Source organism: Ctenocephalides felis, unplaced genomic scaffold, assembly GCF_003426905.1.
Source record: "Ctenocephalides felis isolate EL2017-DRISC unplaced genomic scaffold, ASM342690v1 CF-g0.4_SCAFFOLD_03571, whole genome shotgun sequence".
NCBI lineage: Eukaryota > Metazoa > Arthropoda > Insecta > Siphonaptera > Pulicidae > Ctenocephalides > Ctenocephalides felis.
This window is the reverse complement of record NW_020539725.1, coordinates 3,835,663-3,851,112: the sequence shown is the minus strand read 5'-3', so window position 1 is coordinate 3,851,112 and position 15,450 is coordinate 3,835,663. Positions and strand designations below refer to the sequence as shown.

Below are 15,450 nucleotides of genomic sequence, written 5' to 3'. Positions count from 1 at the left end.
CTAACGCAGCGCGATTTCTTCGACAAAAATTTGATTTTTTGGTACGGGAATTTTCAGCAATTTGCCTTAAGGCACGATGCCATGCATCACTAGTTTATATTACTTACAAATATCGATAAGCTAACTAAAAATTACAAAAGAGAGCTGATTGCTTTTAATCATCAAATAAATAAATAAAAGACACTTATTACGCATGCATATATTTTATGTAAAGTTATTATAAAATCACCGTATTGTTGTACAATGTAGTCATAGAGATGCCAGTGAAAGCCGATCATTTTCTATTCCAACTAATTTCAATGAAATTTCCCAAAGCTTAACAGCTGCTTCTTCGTCTAGAGCTGCTCTGCTCGGTCGAACAGCACGGCAGTCACTTAAAAATAAAAAATTATATTATTATAAAATTACGTACTCATTTTATGGTGATAATAAACTGTAAATGATAATTTGAACCTGCTTGAAAACTAGAGAATAAAAAAACTTTGAAATTGTAATATTGACAGATTCTAAAACAAATTCGAAATAATAATAAGTAGGGTAGGGCGGGGCTAGTTGAGCAACTTTTTACTTAAACGGATGTAGCTCCTCAATGAAAAGTCTCAATAAATTGTTATACGGCTTAATGGATTTGTTGTTTATCGCTTAACAAAAGTGTTAATACTATTTATTGGCAATAAGTAAAATTCAAAAGCTACAGCTGTTTAAATGCAAAAAGTTAAGTATGCTTAATGTACCCCATAGGTGGGGCAAATTTGGTTCAATGTCGATTAGTGATGAAATAAAATTAGTTTTTAATAACCAGTTCTATATTTATAGTCTTTATTGACAGAGAAAACAAAGCTTATAGTAATTGTCTTTGAATAATTAACCAAAAGTAGAATCAACAAAACAATATCGTATCTTAAGAATTATTTTACCATTATATTCAGTATTTTTGTTTAAAATCATTATTTCTTTATATTATTACCAACAGACTTAGCTTAAATCTTAAAAATAATAATTAATTTCTGGAAGTTAATGGTAATTGTCTTAGTGACAGAATAAGTTTAGCAACTATGCTCAACTAACCCCAACTCGGAATTTCAAAATAAAAGTGAGTTTATAAAAAAACCGTGAGAATTATACCCAGAATCTCTGTGCATATCAAAAGTACTATAAATATGAAAGAATAACATTTACCTGATTAAAAATAAATAACATTTGACTAAACCAGACGAAAACTCGTGATGAATTACTTTTTTACTTTTTGGTCTCAAAATAAACAAAACGCCCGTGAGCCTCACTCATTTGTCCAGAGGCCACTAGCGATCGCGGGATGTTTATTTCTCCAAAACCTCTCTTTCCGCCATATAATGCCTAAACGGACGGTGAACAGTTTTCGAGATATTTCGATTGCTCAACTTGCCCCTATGCTCAACTAGCCCCGCCCTACCCTAGTATATTGACTTTCCCATTACATATAAACATCTGCAACGATGTCGCATTGATGGCGAGATTAATAATAAAACTAGTGGTGTATGGCATCGTGCCTTAAGGCAAATTGTTGGAACTTCCAGTACCGTAACGAAATGTTTGAGGAATATTAAATGTTTTCAAATAGATTATTATAAATACTGTAACATAGTCTAATGTTTATAAGAATTATATAAACTGAATTGCAAAGTTGAAATTATTTGTTTAAAGTATATTAGAACTTTAGTCAGAATTAAAATTAAAATCTGAATTATTTTCGATATACAAAAAAAAAAATGAAAAAAAAATGAAAAAAAAAAGTTGAAACAATTTTTTTTTCCAAAATCTATTATTTTGTTAAGACAAATAGAAAGTTCTTTGAATCATTTAAATCGGACGCTTAGTTCTCAAAAAAACTGCCATTTTTTGCACATTTAGCTCCGTATCTTCGAAATGGCTGGGCCTGCCTTTGCCAAAAACTAATAAACACTTCTCCCAATCATTACTAACTGAAGGTTTTTTAGATCATTCAAATCGGATGCTCCGTTCTCTCAAAAACTTGATTTTTATTTTCTGCACTCTTTGCTCTTTATCTCCTGGACCTGCCTTTGCCAAAAACTAATCAACACATCTCTCTATCAATAAAAATCGAATGTTTTTGAATCATTTAAATCGGTTGATCCGTGCGCCCAAAAACGTGACCGAAAAATTGTATCCATACATATATACATATACACACATACCTCAGTAGAAATACATCTGAGCTGGAGATGTTTTTAATGCAAGCTAAATATTTACGCGTGTAGCTATTGAGCCCACGTTCACAACGTGCGATTAATGGGAGCGGTATATGAGACGGCAAATATTAGATTTACATGAATTTTCCATATTGCTAAATGTGGAATGAATATGAGCGATATATGATATGTTTTACATATGATTTTTCCATATTGCTGAATGTGAGCGATATATGAAACGCTGAATATGAGTTTTACATGGTTAATTCATATTGCTAAATGTAAGCTGTGTATGAGATTACTAAATATATTAGGATTTAGAATATAGAATTATTCACATACAAATCATTTAAGATTTTGCTAATAAAGAACGAATGTGGAATATGTTTTTTCTTGTATTGCTCTCTCTCTCTCTCTCTCTCTCTATATATATATATATATATATATATATATATATATATATATATATATATATATATATATATATATATATATATATATATATTATAGAATTTTATGATATGAGTGGAACGAATATTAATTGTTTAATATGAACAAAACAGCACTCAGATTTGTTTAACACAACTTTATTTTATGACTACAGACGTTTCGAGACCATGGTGTGTCTCATCTTCAGTGTAATTTCAAAAACAGTTACTTATATACTACACATTCTTTAATAATTTATTTAAATTTCATTTAATTTTTGATATACAAAAAACACCAACTATTCCTTGCAATGCTTGACACAGTACTAAAGAAACATATAACACTTACAGAAATATTCTAAACAAATTTGAAGTACTTATCTAGATGGAGACAGAATGGGTATCATTATAATATAAACAAAAGGAGTGCTATCGCATACAAAAATCGATAAAAATGAAAAAACAAATTAATTTATTGAAAAGAATAAGATAAATGAAAAAATTTTATAAATTATTAATGATGTTTATATAAGTGTCATGTAAAATATTTGTGTCGGTTCTTAGATTTATGCTATTGTTAGTCCGAACTATTAACATTGATTCTGCCATGCTCCGTTTAAATAAGTCTTTCTCATGGAATAAAATTTGGGGATTGTCAAAATCAAACTTATGGTTGTTGATATTAGCATGATCCACAAGTGTACTTTTGAATTTTTTGTTATCTATTTTTTCACATTGTAATTCATGTTGCCTGAGTCTCTTTTCTAAGTTCTGGCAGGTCTGGCCAATATAAGAGCAATTACAATCCAAACAATTTACTTTACAAACTATATCTTTCTTTTTTGTTAATGGAGTTTCATCTTTAATTTTGGAATATAAAAATTTTAATTGTTTTAATGAAGAAAAAGTAATACGAATATTGTGTTTTTTGAAAAGTCTTTTTGATAATTGGTTAAAATTATTGTCAAGATATGGAAAATTAATGAAAAAAGTTTTTTCAGGAACACTTGTTTTGCCAGGCTCTTCCGGTTTCTTATCAAAAGGTTCAAGTAATTTTGCGACTCTATTTTTAATAATTGGACAAATTAACTTATATGGAAAATTATTGCCAAGTAGGATCGTTTTAACTAATTTTATGTTTGTATCATAAAACAGAGGATCAGATAATAAAATAGCGTGATCTACAAGATTTAGAATGGTAGAAATTTTTATATTGAGAGGAACATGCGAATTAAAATTAATGTATCTCCCGGACCAACTATCTTTTCTGTACCAGTCTGTATAACATACACCGCCTCTATTAATGAGTTTTACGTCAAGAAAATGTAACGTCGAATCATTTTCAAGTTCCTGAGTGAATTGTAAAAAAGAATTGTACTCATTGAATTTGTTGAAAACATTATCTATATCTTTTTTATTAAGTAATATTAATGTGTCATCGACATATCTGAAATAAACCATAGGTTTGGAAGGTAAATAATTTAAGACATGATTTTCCAAATCTTGTAATACTAAATCCGCCAAAACAGGACTTAATGGGCTGCCCATTGGACAACCTCTCTTCATCGTATAATATTTTTTATTAAAAGTGAAATATGATGCTTTTAAAAGTAATTCTATTCCTGAAATAAAAATTTCCATCGGTAAACATGTGAATTCAACTATTTGCATCCATCTTTTCTTTATAGTTGTAATAATTAGATAATGCGGAAGATTATTAAATAAATTAATGACGTCCAGACTCATAAAGGAACAATCAGGAGGAATTACTTTATGTTTTATATGTTCTATTAACTGGAAAGAGTTATTTAAACGGTATGGAGAATCTATGGTGACATTCTTTAAAATATCTGAAAAATATTTTGCTAAAAAGTAGTATGGCGAATCAATGTAGGAAACAATTGGTCTAAATGGGCAATTAGGTTTATGGATCTTTGGAAGGCAATAGAATTTTGGGGTTAAAGGATGTTGTACTCTTAACTTTAATGATATGGTATTATTGATATGTCCCTTTTTCTCTAATAAATTTATAAATTTAAAAACTTGTCTATGGTGATAGTTGTTCGGATCCGATGCCAATTCTTCATATAGAGATTCATCACTGAGAATTTTCGTTGCTTCTTTATCATATTCCTCTTTTAACAAAACCACTGAAATGTTTCCTTTATCTGCCTTACACACTAATAATTGTTTGTTATCTTGGAGAAATTTTTTTGTAGCTATGATGTCCCGGTAGATGTAAGATGTATCATTCTTGCAATGTACTTTGTTTTTGTGAGTTTTTTGAAATGTTGTAAATTGTTTCATTAACATAAATCTTATCCGTTCGATTTCTTTTCCTTCTGGATCTTTGATTAATTTAAGGCCGGCTTCTAGGCTGCTAATAACTTTAATTGAATCATTGAATGTTAAAATTTTTTGTTGGATTGAAAACTTTGGACCTAGAGCCAATATATATTTTATATTATCTGGTATATGAGTATCCGTTTTGTTTATAACCCATTTGTTCCAATCTAAACCTGTATTGATAATCGGATGTGCTTTGTCTCTTAGCTCTATTAGTTTCTTAAGTTTGTTGCATTGTTTGTTCTTTATCTGATCAAAAAGTTTTTGGTATTTCTTTTGTTCTAGAAAAATAAATTTATCGAATTCTAATTCTTCTAATGAGTCCTGTGTCACACGTTTGGATATTATTAAATTATTATTTAATCGATTGATTTCTTTTGCACTGTCTGCAATTTCATATTTCAAAATTTTATTCTGAAGGATCAATAGACTGTTATTTAGTTTTTGTATGTTATTGTAAATTTTATTTTTGAATGTTAAATTGTTGGTGATAAAATTAGGTAAAACATTTTCGTGCTTGCATTTAATTAAGAAATTCCTTTTGTTAGTGGTCTTCGCTAATGCATTGAAAGTTGATGTTATTTGTCTGCAATGGTATACGGCTTCTGAACCATATTTATTGTAAACTGTGTTGAAAAACGATTGATCCATTTTTAGTTCTGGAGTATATAATATAGAATTTTATGATATGAGTGGAACGAATATTAATTGTTTAATATGAACAAAACAGCACTCAGATTTGTTTAACACAATTTTATTTTATGATTACAGACGTTTCGAGACCATGGTGTGTCTCATCTTCAGTGTAATTTCAAAAACAGTTACTTATATACTACACATTCTTTAATAATTTATTTAAATTTCATTTAATTTTTGATATACAAAAAACACCAACTATTCCTTGCAATGCTTGACACAGTACTAAAGAAACATATAACACTTACAGAAATATTCTAAACAAATTTGAAGTACTTATCTAGATGGAGACAGAATGGGTATCATTATAATGTAAACAAAAGGAGTGCTATCGCATACAAAAATCGATAAAAATGAAAAAACAAATTAATTTATTGAAAAGAATAAGATAAATGAAAAAATTTTATAAATTATTAATGATGTTTATATAAGTGTCATGTAAAATATTTGTGTCGGTTCTTAGATTTATGCTATTGTTAGTCCGAACTATTAACATTGATTCTGCCATGCTCCGTTTAAATAAGTCTTTCTCATGGAATAAAATTTGGGGATTGTCAAAATCAAACTTATGGTTGTTGATATTAGCATGATCCACAAGTGTACTTTTACATTTTTTGTTATCTATTTTTTCACATTGTAATTCATGTTGCCTGAGTCTCTTTTCTAAGTTCTGGCAGGTCTGGCCAATATAAGAGCAATTACAATCCAAACAATTTACTTTATAAACTATATCTTTCTTTTTTGTTAATGGAGTTTCATCTTTAATTTTGGAATATAAAAATTTTAATTGTTTTAATGAAGAAAAAGTAATACGAATATTGTGTTTTTTGAAAAGTCTTTTTGATAATTGGTTAAAATTATTGTCAAGATATGGAAAATTAATGAAAAAAGTTTTTTCAGGAACACTTGTTTTGCCAGGCTCTTCCGGTTTCTTATCAAAAGGTTCAAGTAATTTTGCGACTCTATTTTTAATAATTGGACAAATTAACTTATATGGAAAATTATTGCCAAGTAGGATCGTTTTAACTAATTTTATGTTTGTATCATAAAACAGAGGATCAGATAATAAAATAGCGTGATCTACAAGATTTAGAATGGTAGAAATTTTTATATTGAGAGAGAACATGCGAATTAAAATTAATGTATCTCCCGAACCAACTATCTTTTCTGTACCAGTCTGTATAACATACACCGCCTCTATTAATGAGTTTTACGTCAAGAAAATGTAACGCCGAATCATTTTCAAGTTCCTGAGTGAATTGTAAAAAAGAATTGTACTCATTGAATTTGTTGAAAACATTATCTATATCTTTTTTATTAAGTAATATTAATGTGTCATCGACATATCTGAAATAAACCATAGGTTTGGAAGGTAAAGAATTTAAGACATGATTTTCCAAATCTTGTAATACTAAATCCGCCAAAACAGGACTTAATGGGCTGCCCATTGGACAACCTCTCTTCATCGTATAATATTTTTTATTAAAAGTGAAATATGATGCTTTTAAAAGTAATTCTATTCCTGAAATAAAAATTTTAATTCCTGAAAAAAAAAATTAAAAGTACACTTGTGGATCATGCTAATATCAACAACCATAAGTTTGATTTTGACAATCCCCAAATTTTATTCCATGAGAAAGACTTATTTAAACGGAGCATGGCAGAATCAATGTTAATAGTTCGGACTAACAATAGCATAAATCTAAGAACCGACACAAATATTTTACATGACACTTATATAAACATCATTAATAATTTATAAAATTTTTCATTTATCTTATTCTTTTCAATAAATTAATTTGTTTTTTCATTTTTATCGATTTTTGTATGCGATAGCACTCCTTTTGTTTACATTATAATGATACCCATTCTGTCTCCATCTAGATAAGTACTTCAAATTTGTTTAGAATATTTCTGTAAGTGTTATATGTTTCTTTAGTACTGTGTCAAGCATTGCAAGGAATAGTTGGTGTTTTTTGTATATCAAAAATTAAATGAAATTTAAATAAATTATTAAAGAATGTGTAGTATATAAGTAACTGTTTTTGAAATTACACTGAAGATGAGACACACCATGGTCTCGAAACGTCTGTAATCATAAAATAAAGTTGTGTTAAACAAATCTGAGTGCTGTTTTGTTCATATTAAACATATATATATATATATATATATATATATATATATATATATATATATATATATATTGTTGTGCACCCCTGGGTTAACAACAATTTATGTTGAGGCCGTCACCAACAGTTATGTTGCGTCCAATCGATGCCAACAATTAAAATTTAGGTTCTTCTGCTGCTTCTCATAAACTTTACCACTGTGAAATATTTAATTAAACATCTGAAGACATTTATTAATTTTTATTTAATTCATTACTTGGTTACACTTAATACACAATTGATATTTTGAATAAGAGTGATGTGAACTGTTTGGCGTTTAGTCAACAAATGCGCACATATTCTCCCGTCTTCCGACTTTTATAATCTCCGATGGTGACGTAATTATTCTTCCAGAAATATACGTTAAAATGACTCACTCCTATTTACTTCAGGCGTAGTTGCGGTTACAGATCGGTACACGTGCATGCTTACAATGTTGCTTATCTCTAATACAATCTATGAGCTGTGAGTCAGCAACGAATGCGTCTTTCATATTGACTGTTACATCGATTTACAATATTATTTATAACTATTGTAAAGGGTGAATACCACTACACCTCACCCGCCGAAAAAACGCGCGTCCTCGTGCGTTCACAAAAGAAAGCATTTCGGGTGCTTAAAAAAAAAATGTTTGTGCTCATGCTATTACATTGTACAGATTTCTTATAATTATTTGTTTGGATATAATTAATATAATGTTAAAGTTCATATAATATTTCAAATACATTCTTTTTCTTCTTCATGAAATTTCGAAAAAAATTTTAAAAAAAAAAATGTTAATTAAAAAAAAATTCAACTAGTGGGGCGCATGGCATCGTGCCTTAAGGCAAATTGCTGGAACTTCCCGTACCAAAAATTATTTTTTTTTTGGAAAGATTAACATTTTTGAAAAAAATTTACTCTGAAAAAAAATAGATTTTTGAGGAACTATATAAATTTTTGACAAAAACTTACTTTTTGTTGAAAAATTTATTTTGAAATATTTTGGAAATTCTGAACTTTTTTTCAAAGCAATCGTACTGCTTTAATGCATAGAGACATATCAAAGCGCGTAAGCGCCGCGTCGCTGTCTAACGCATAAGCATTGGTACGGAACCCATAGGAATGTTAACAAAATGTATACTTATTGTTAAAATCTCTATAAAATATCTGATAATTTGATGTGCATATGTCTAATGTCTAATGATTATTGTTGACCGCCAAATGTTATTATTTTTTTACTTTTTTTACTAGATCTCCGAAACCGCTAGACCTATTTTCATGAAAATTTGATCAAATCTTCATCTTGATAATGCAAGTAAAATGTTTTTGAATTATACAAATCGGACGCTCCGTTCTCTTAAAAACTGAGTTACCGTTTTTGGCCCTTTTTGCCCCATATCTTCGGAACGGACCTGCCTTTGACAAAAACTAATCAGCACGTCTTCTTATCAATACGAATCGAATGTTTTTTGAATTATTCAAATTGCTTCATCCCGGTTCCCGAAATCGTCGACGAAAATTTGTATCTGAACACACAAAAATGCACGCACACACACACATACACACACATACATCAATTTTCTCTAAGGTATGCCAATATATTCAGAAACCTTTGAGACGTAAAGATATATAAAAATTTTCATTTTCGATTTTTGTGCGATTACTGTAACTTACCCTACGGAAAGTTAATTATAAATAAATCAATTTATCATCTCCAGAACATTAACAATCGTCATTTCATTTCGAATCAAATTTCAAAAAAAAAATAGTTGCCAAATTTCCACGAAAAAGTGCTCCCGCATAGTCACAGTCTAAAGACATCTGCAAACTAGTTGGTTTGGTATTTAGCCTTGAGGCAAGTTACATGAACTTCCCGATATGTGTAAATAATTGACTTAATCAAAAAAAAAAGTGTAAATAATATACTTCATCAATCCTACTTTAAAAAACTATAATAATTTTAGTAAAGTTTGACAAATTTTTAAAATTAAACTACTTGTCGTAATGCCGTAATATTACAGTAAGTTCTATAAGACCATGATGTATATCGCCAAAAAAAAGTTCCATGAAAATCGGCTTAAATTTTTTTTTCAACAGTTCATTACAAGAAAACAGCTCGGTAGATTTTCACCTAAAATTAATCAGTACCATTCCCAACTAATATCTTTCGAACAGTTTTTGATTTTTTAAAATCGGTTCGGTAGGATGAGCTTAATGTGGACGAAAATTTAACTTTTTTTTTCAACAGTTAGTTACAAGAAAACGGCTCGGTAGATTTTCACCTAAAATTAATCAGTACCATTCCCAACTAATATCTTTCGAACAGTTTTTGATTTTTTAAAATCGATTCGGTAGGATGAGCTTAAATATGGACGAAAAGTTTAACACTTTTTTTTAAATTGCAAAGAAACGGCTTGGCAGATCGTCGCACAAAACTGACAAACGATAGTCCTCACCGAAATACATCAAATGGCTTTTAAATTTCTGAAATCGGTTCAGGCGCTTTTGAGAAAACGTCGATCAAAAGTCTAATTTTGACAAATGTCAAAAAAACTATACCAATTTTTGCAAACTTTGACGAATTTTTAAAGCTAAACGAGTTGTCGTAGGGCCGTAATATTTTAGTATGACCTAGAAAACTATGGTATCTACCGTTAAAAAAAAAATCATAAAAATCGTCGATTTTTTTTTTAAAAAACGTTATTACAAGAAAACGTCTCGGCCGATCTTTACCAAAAACTAATCAGCACGATTCCCAACCAATATCTATCGAATGGTTTTTGAATTTTCACAATCGATTTAGAATTGCGGGCTAAAACGTGAGCGAAAAATTTTTCACTTTTCTGCAATTTACAACGAAACGGCCCGGCCGATCGCCGCACAAAACTCAGAGACGATAGTCCTCATCGAGATACATCGAATGGCTTTTAAATTTTTAAAATCGGTCCAGTCATTTTTGAGAAAACGTCGATTTACGGCAAAAAATCTGTTCACATACACACACACACATACACACATACACACACACACACATACTTTTTCCAAATTTGGTCTCATTCGATTCAGAATGGCTTGAAACGTCGAGAAAACATAAAATTAGCGAATCGGATTTTTTGATGAAAACATAAACTTCTCCTTCGGGAAGTTAAAAATTGTGTTTATTGTAGAGCAATATCATGAATTTATAATTAAGTATATTTTTATTTTAATGGTAATATTTTTCAAAATTTCATGATTACAGTTGAGTTATATAACATCTTTATAATATTTCAAAATATGACATTTCATTGATTAATAATAATGTGAACAGTTTTACAATAATTATCATGACTTATAATATAACAATGCTCTTTTTTTTCTTAAAAAAAAACTTTGATTTCATTTACATTGTAAATTTCAATGTTTGTGAAAAAAAGTTTGAGAATCTTTGGTTGTGACAATTTTATTATAATTCATTTGCTTGTTTTCTCTTTCTAACATTTAATTCATATATTTTCTTTGTAAACTTAACTTGTTGTCTTTTTTGACAATTGGAATATTTATTTCATTTTTGGTTTTGAAAATTTCAATTCGCAAAAAAAAATCATTATCAGTTGGCATGTCCTTTGTCGTTGATCCGTTTGATCCGTCCTGTACCATTTGTCTTAAAAACTCTGTATGCATCTTTAAATAGAGGCATCAGTTTTTTGGATTTACTTGCGTAAGGATTTTTGTCCGTTAATAATTCTAAATTGTCGACTTTGAATGTCCGTTGTGGTTTCACGTACTTGTCGTAGGATTTCTTTGATTTGGTTTGTTGATAAGGATGTTTGTTAGTAGTTGTGACTACCTCTGGTTCTTCAACTTTTTTGCTTGCTCTGTTAGTTTGAAATTCTGAATTTTTGTTCGTAAAATCTTTGTCTGTTTTTCTGTTTCCTCGGTACGTTTCGTGCGTTTGTGCAATTTGTGGGTCGTTTGAAATTTTATCTTTCTGTTCTTTTTCGTTATTTGATTTTGTTAAAATTGGAACGTTTTTGTCATGTCTTTCTTTGGTTTCATCTTTGTCTTTTACTTGCTGTTTTTCGTTTCTCGAATCTTGTTCTTTGATTGGTTTTGTGCAAAAAGTTTTGTTTTCAAATTGTAATGTAACATTTTTGTTTTTGAAATTTATTTTATTTTCGTCAGTTTTATTTATTAAAAATGAACTGGGAATTTGTGCATTTAATTCACGTACTGTAATGGTTTTGTTTTTTGATGTTGTTGGTTTTGGATCTTGGGTTTGGAAATTTGTGGTTTGTTGGTTTTCGTCACTGTTTGACATACACTGAGTATGTGTGTTGGATGCATTTTCTGCATGTGTGTGCGAATAGTTGCACTCTTGTCGGTGTTCGTTGGTAGGGGTAATAAAAGTTTTTGACATGTTAAAATTATTTCGATTTGTATTAAAATTTCTTCGATTTGGATTTCTACATTCAAAAATTAAATGACCGTGTTTTTTACAATAATTACAAAATTTTTGGTTAATATTATTTGAATTAGCGTTATTCTTTTTATTTAAGAAACATTGTGGAGCAATATGACCACGTTTTTTGCAAATGTAACATATTATATTATTATTTTGATTATTTCTGATATTTGATGAATTTTGACAAGCTTCTTCTTGCAAAGCGAAGTCAATGGCATCTTTAATATCAGAAAATCGACAGCATTTTACTAAAGTTTTTAACGGTTCTCTTAAGCCATTTTCAAAAACTTTTACACTCATTTCTACGTATGTCACTTGTGTAATGTTCGCTGCGTCTTGTCCTATTGAATTTATATTTGAATAATAAATTTGTCGCAAAATTTCTTCTATTCTGTCTCCAAAACTTTTTACTGTTTCGTTATATTTTTGCTTTAAATTATTCAATTCGTTTAATAAACTAGAAATGGGTCGTTTTACAACATATTCTTTAGCTAAATAACATTTTAAATCTTTCCACGTTTCAAAATTAATAAATTGGATCTTTGCAAAAATTTGTGGGTCTAATTTTAATTTTATAACTGTAAGCAATTTTTCCGCTTCTGATGGACTCAAATCCACCGACAAAGCATCGCAAGCAGTAATAAATGAAGGAAGCATTGAAGGTTCCCCATTGAAATTCGGAATTAACGCAATAGCAGTTTGAATATTTAATTTACCTTCGCGCGACATATCTACTGGTTCATTCATTTTTGAAAAGTATGTGTAAAACTACTAAAACAGAAGCGCAAAAATTTACAAAAATATGTTAAAAATAAGTTTACTGACAATGAGTTGTAATCCTTTCTTAATTTAATATCTTTTTGGTTCACTCGAATTCACAATCACTTAAACTTTTGTAACCTTGAACAATGATTATATCACTTTTTCATAACACTTTTTATTTTATTTTTCACCTTTGACTTTTCACTTGTAAATATAACACTTTGAACTTCTTGATTGTTCTTGTTGATTTATATTATCTTCTTTCTCTTTTTTGTTTCTTGATTCTTAATTTGATATTCTTGTTTCTTCTTATTACGATTTTCTCTTTTCTTTGTTTCTTGATTCTTCTTGTTACGTTTTTTCTCTTTTCTTACTTCTTGATTTTTGGAGTCTTCACTTTGTAATTTCACTAATATTTCCACTTTGGTAAAGCTTTTTACCTTTTCTTGAATCTAATTATTGCTATATTTCGGCGTATTTTCTCAAATATCCGGTTTCCAAATATGCAATAATTCTATGTTCAAGACATGTTATGGTAATAATTTAGCATTTTTTAAAAAAAAATTCGCAGAATCCCACACTGCCACCAATTAATGTTGTGCACCCCTGGGTTAACAACAATTTATGTTGAGGCCGTCACCAACAGTTATGTTGCGTCCAATCGATGCCAACAATTAAAATTTAGGTTCTTCTGCTGCTTCTCATAAACTTTACCACTGTGAAATATTTAATTAAACATCTGAAGACATTTATTAATTTTTATTTAATTCATTACTTGGTTACACTTAATACACAATTGATATTTTGAATAAGAGTGATGTGAACTGTTTGGCGTTTAGTCAACAAATGCGCACATATTCTCCCGTCTTCCAACTTTTATAATCTCCGATGGTGACGTAATTATTCTTCCAGAAATATACGTTAAAATGACTCACTCCTATTTACTTCAGGCGTAGTTGCGGTTACAGATCGGTACACGTGCATGCTTACAATGTTGCTTATCTCTAATACAATCTATGAGCTGTGAGTCAGCAACGAATGCGTCTTTCATATTGACTGTTACATCGATTTACAATATTATTTATAACTATTGTAAAGGGTGAATACCACTACAATATATATATTAAATTTTTTATATAATTTTGATGTTGAAATATGTGATATTCAGTTTTCAGGGCAATACATCAATTAAAAAATTTGTATGACTTTAAAACATTTTTATTTTTTCCATACGTTTCGACACATAGTTTTGTGTCATCTTCAGTGGACTCTATTTTGAAGGTACAGATAAAATTATTAATTAAAACTAATATATAAGAAGTGATATGGTATGAACTTACATGTAATTGTAATAATCCTAATTATTTCCTAATTATAATTGTTCACAATGCACAATGAAACCAATTCTTGTCACTTTAAATGTAACAATAATAAATTTTTTGAATGAGTTATTTTATGAATTTGTAAAATACATCCCGCCATGGGGAGTTATCTTCGAACAAATGCGCGTTGCACTGTTTTGGTCCTGAGTAGTTTCAATTTTTAAAAACAGATGGCTCATGTGCACTCAATTTCAACTACAAATTGTTCGTGGTTCATGCAAGTGGCTGTCAAGTATTTGATCGCTGTATGGCTGTACGAATAACCTAACTTTTTGAACTCGTGTTGTTTCTAATTAATTAATTTTGTTTAAGTGAACATTTGTGAAATTTAATATAGCAAAGTGTTTTTATTGTACCCAAAAAAGTGTCAAGTGCTGGTTAAAATATTTAGCTATTCCAATACAAGTTTCCGCAAAGGTATTTTTTAATAATAATTGCAGCAATAATTATATATAATCAAGATATGTCAACATGTTATTATATTGAATAGGTGTCTTGGGGGTACCTGCAAATTGCTGCAAAATGCACGAACAAAGCGCAGGAGTACTTTTGACAACCAAGGAATGCAATATGTAATGACAAGAAGGATTCATAAACAATGCAATAATTTAAGGAATAAGTCGTACAAAAAGTCTCCAAAGGTCTACTATTTTTGGAGACAAATATTTATTTGCCATGTCCTCAAACATTGAGAAAGTTGCATTCAGAGATACAAGTGTATAGCGGTATTTATGAGTGTCTATTTAAAACATTAGGTTCAGCTATTTCTTTTAAAAAGTATTAGTAGCAGATACTGAGTTTTGATGTTTGATGAAATACCATTATCTTCGGAATTGTTATATGATTGGATTGAATCTCATATTGTTGAAGTTGCAAAACAGTTATTCAGCTAGTATGGTTTAAATGTTCATCAACGTAAGTTCATTGTTATATTTAATAAGATTATCTATTACATTAGCAAATGTAAACACTTATAAAGAGAGTCTATACCATACATAATATTATAATGTATTTTGATTGAAGATTAGTGTTATAAAATTTTTAAATAAAACT

General features: G+C 29.3%; 1 protein-coding gene across 1 annotated transcript in view; it reads right to left on the bottom strand.

The window, feature by feature from the left end:
- Positions 1-249: 249 nt before the first annotated feature.
- Positions 250-15,450, bottom strand: part of LOC113385493 (retinol dehydrogenase 11-like) — a 98,223-nt gene continuing 83,022 nt past the window's right edge. Inside the window, exon 7 of the mRNA XM_026623350.1 lies at positions 250-373. Within this exon, the coding sequence (XP_026479135.1) occupies positions 250-373 (124 nt within the window). The remainder of the gene's footprint in view (positions 374-15,450) is intronic.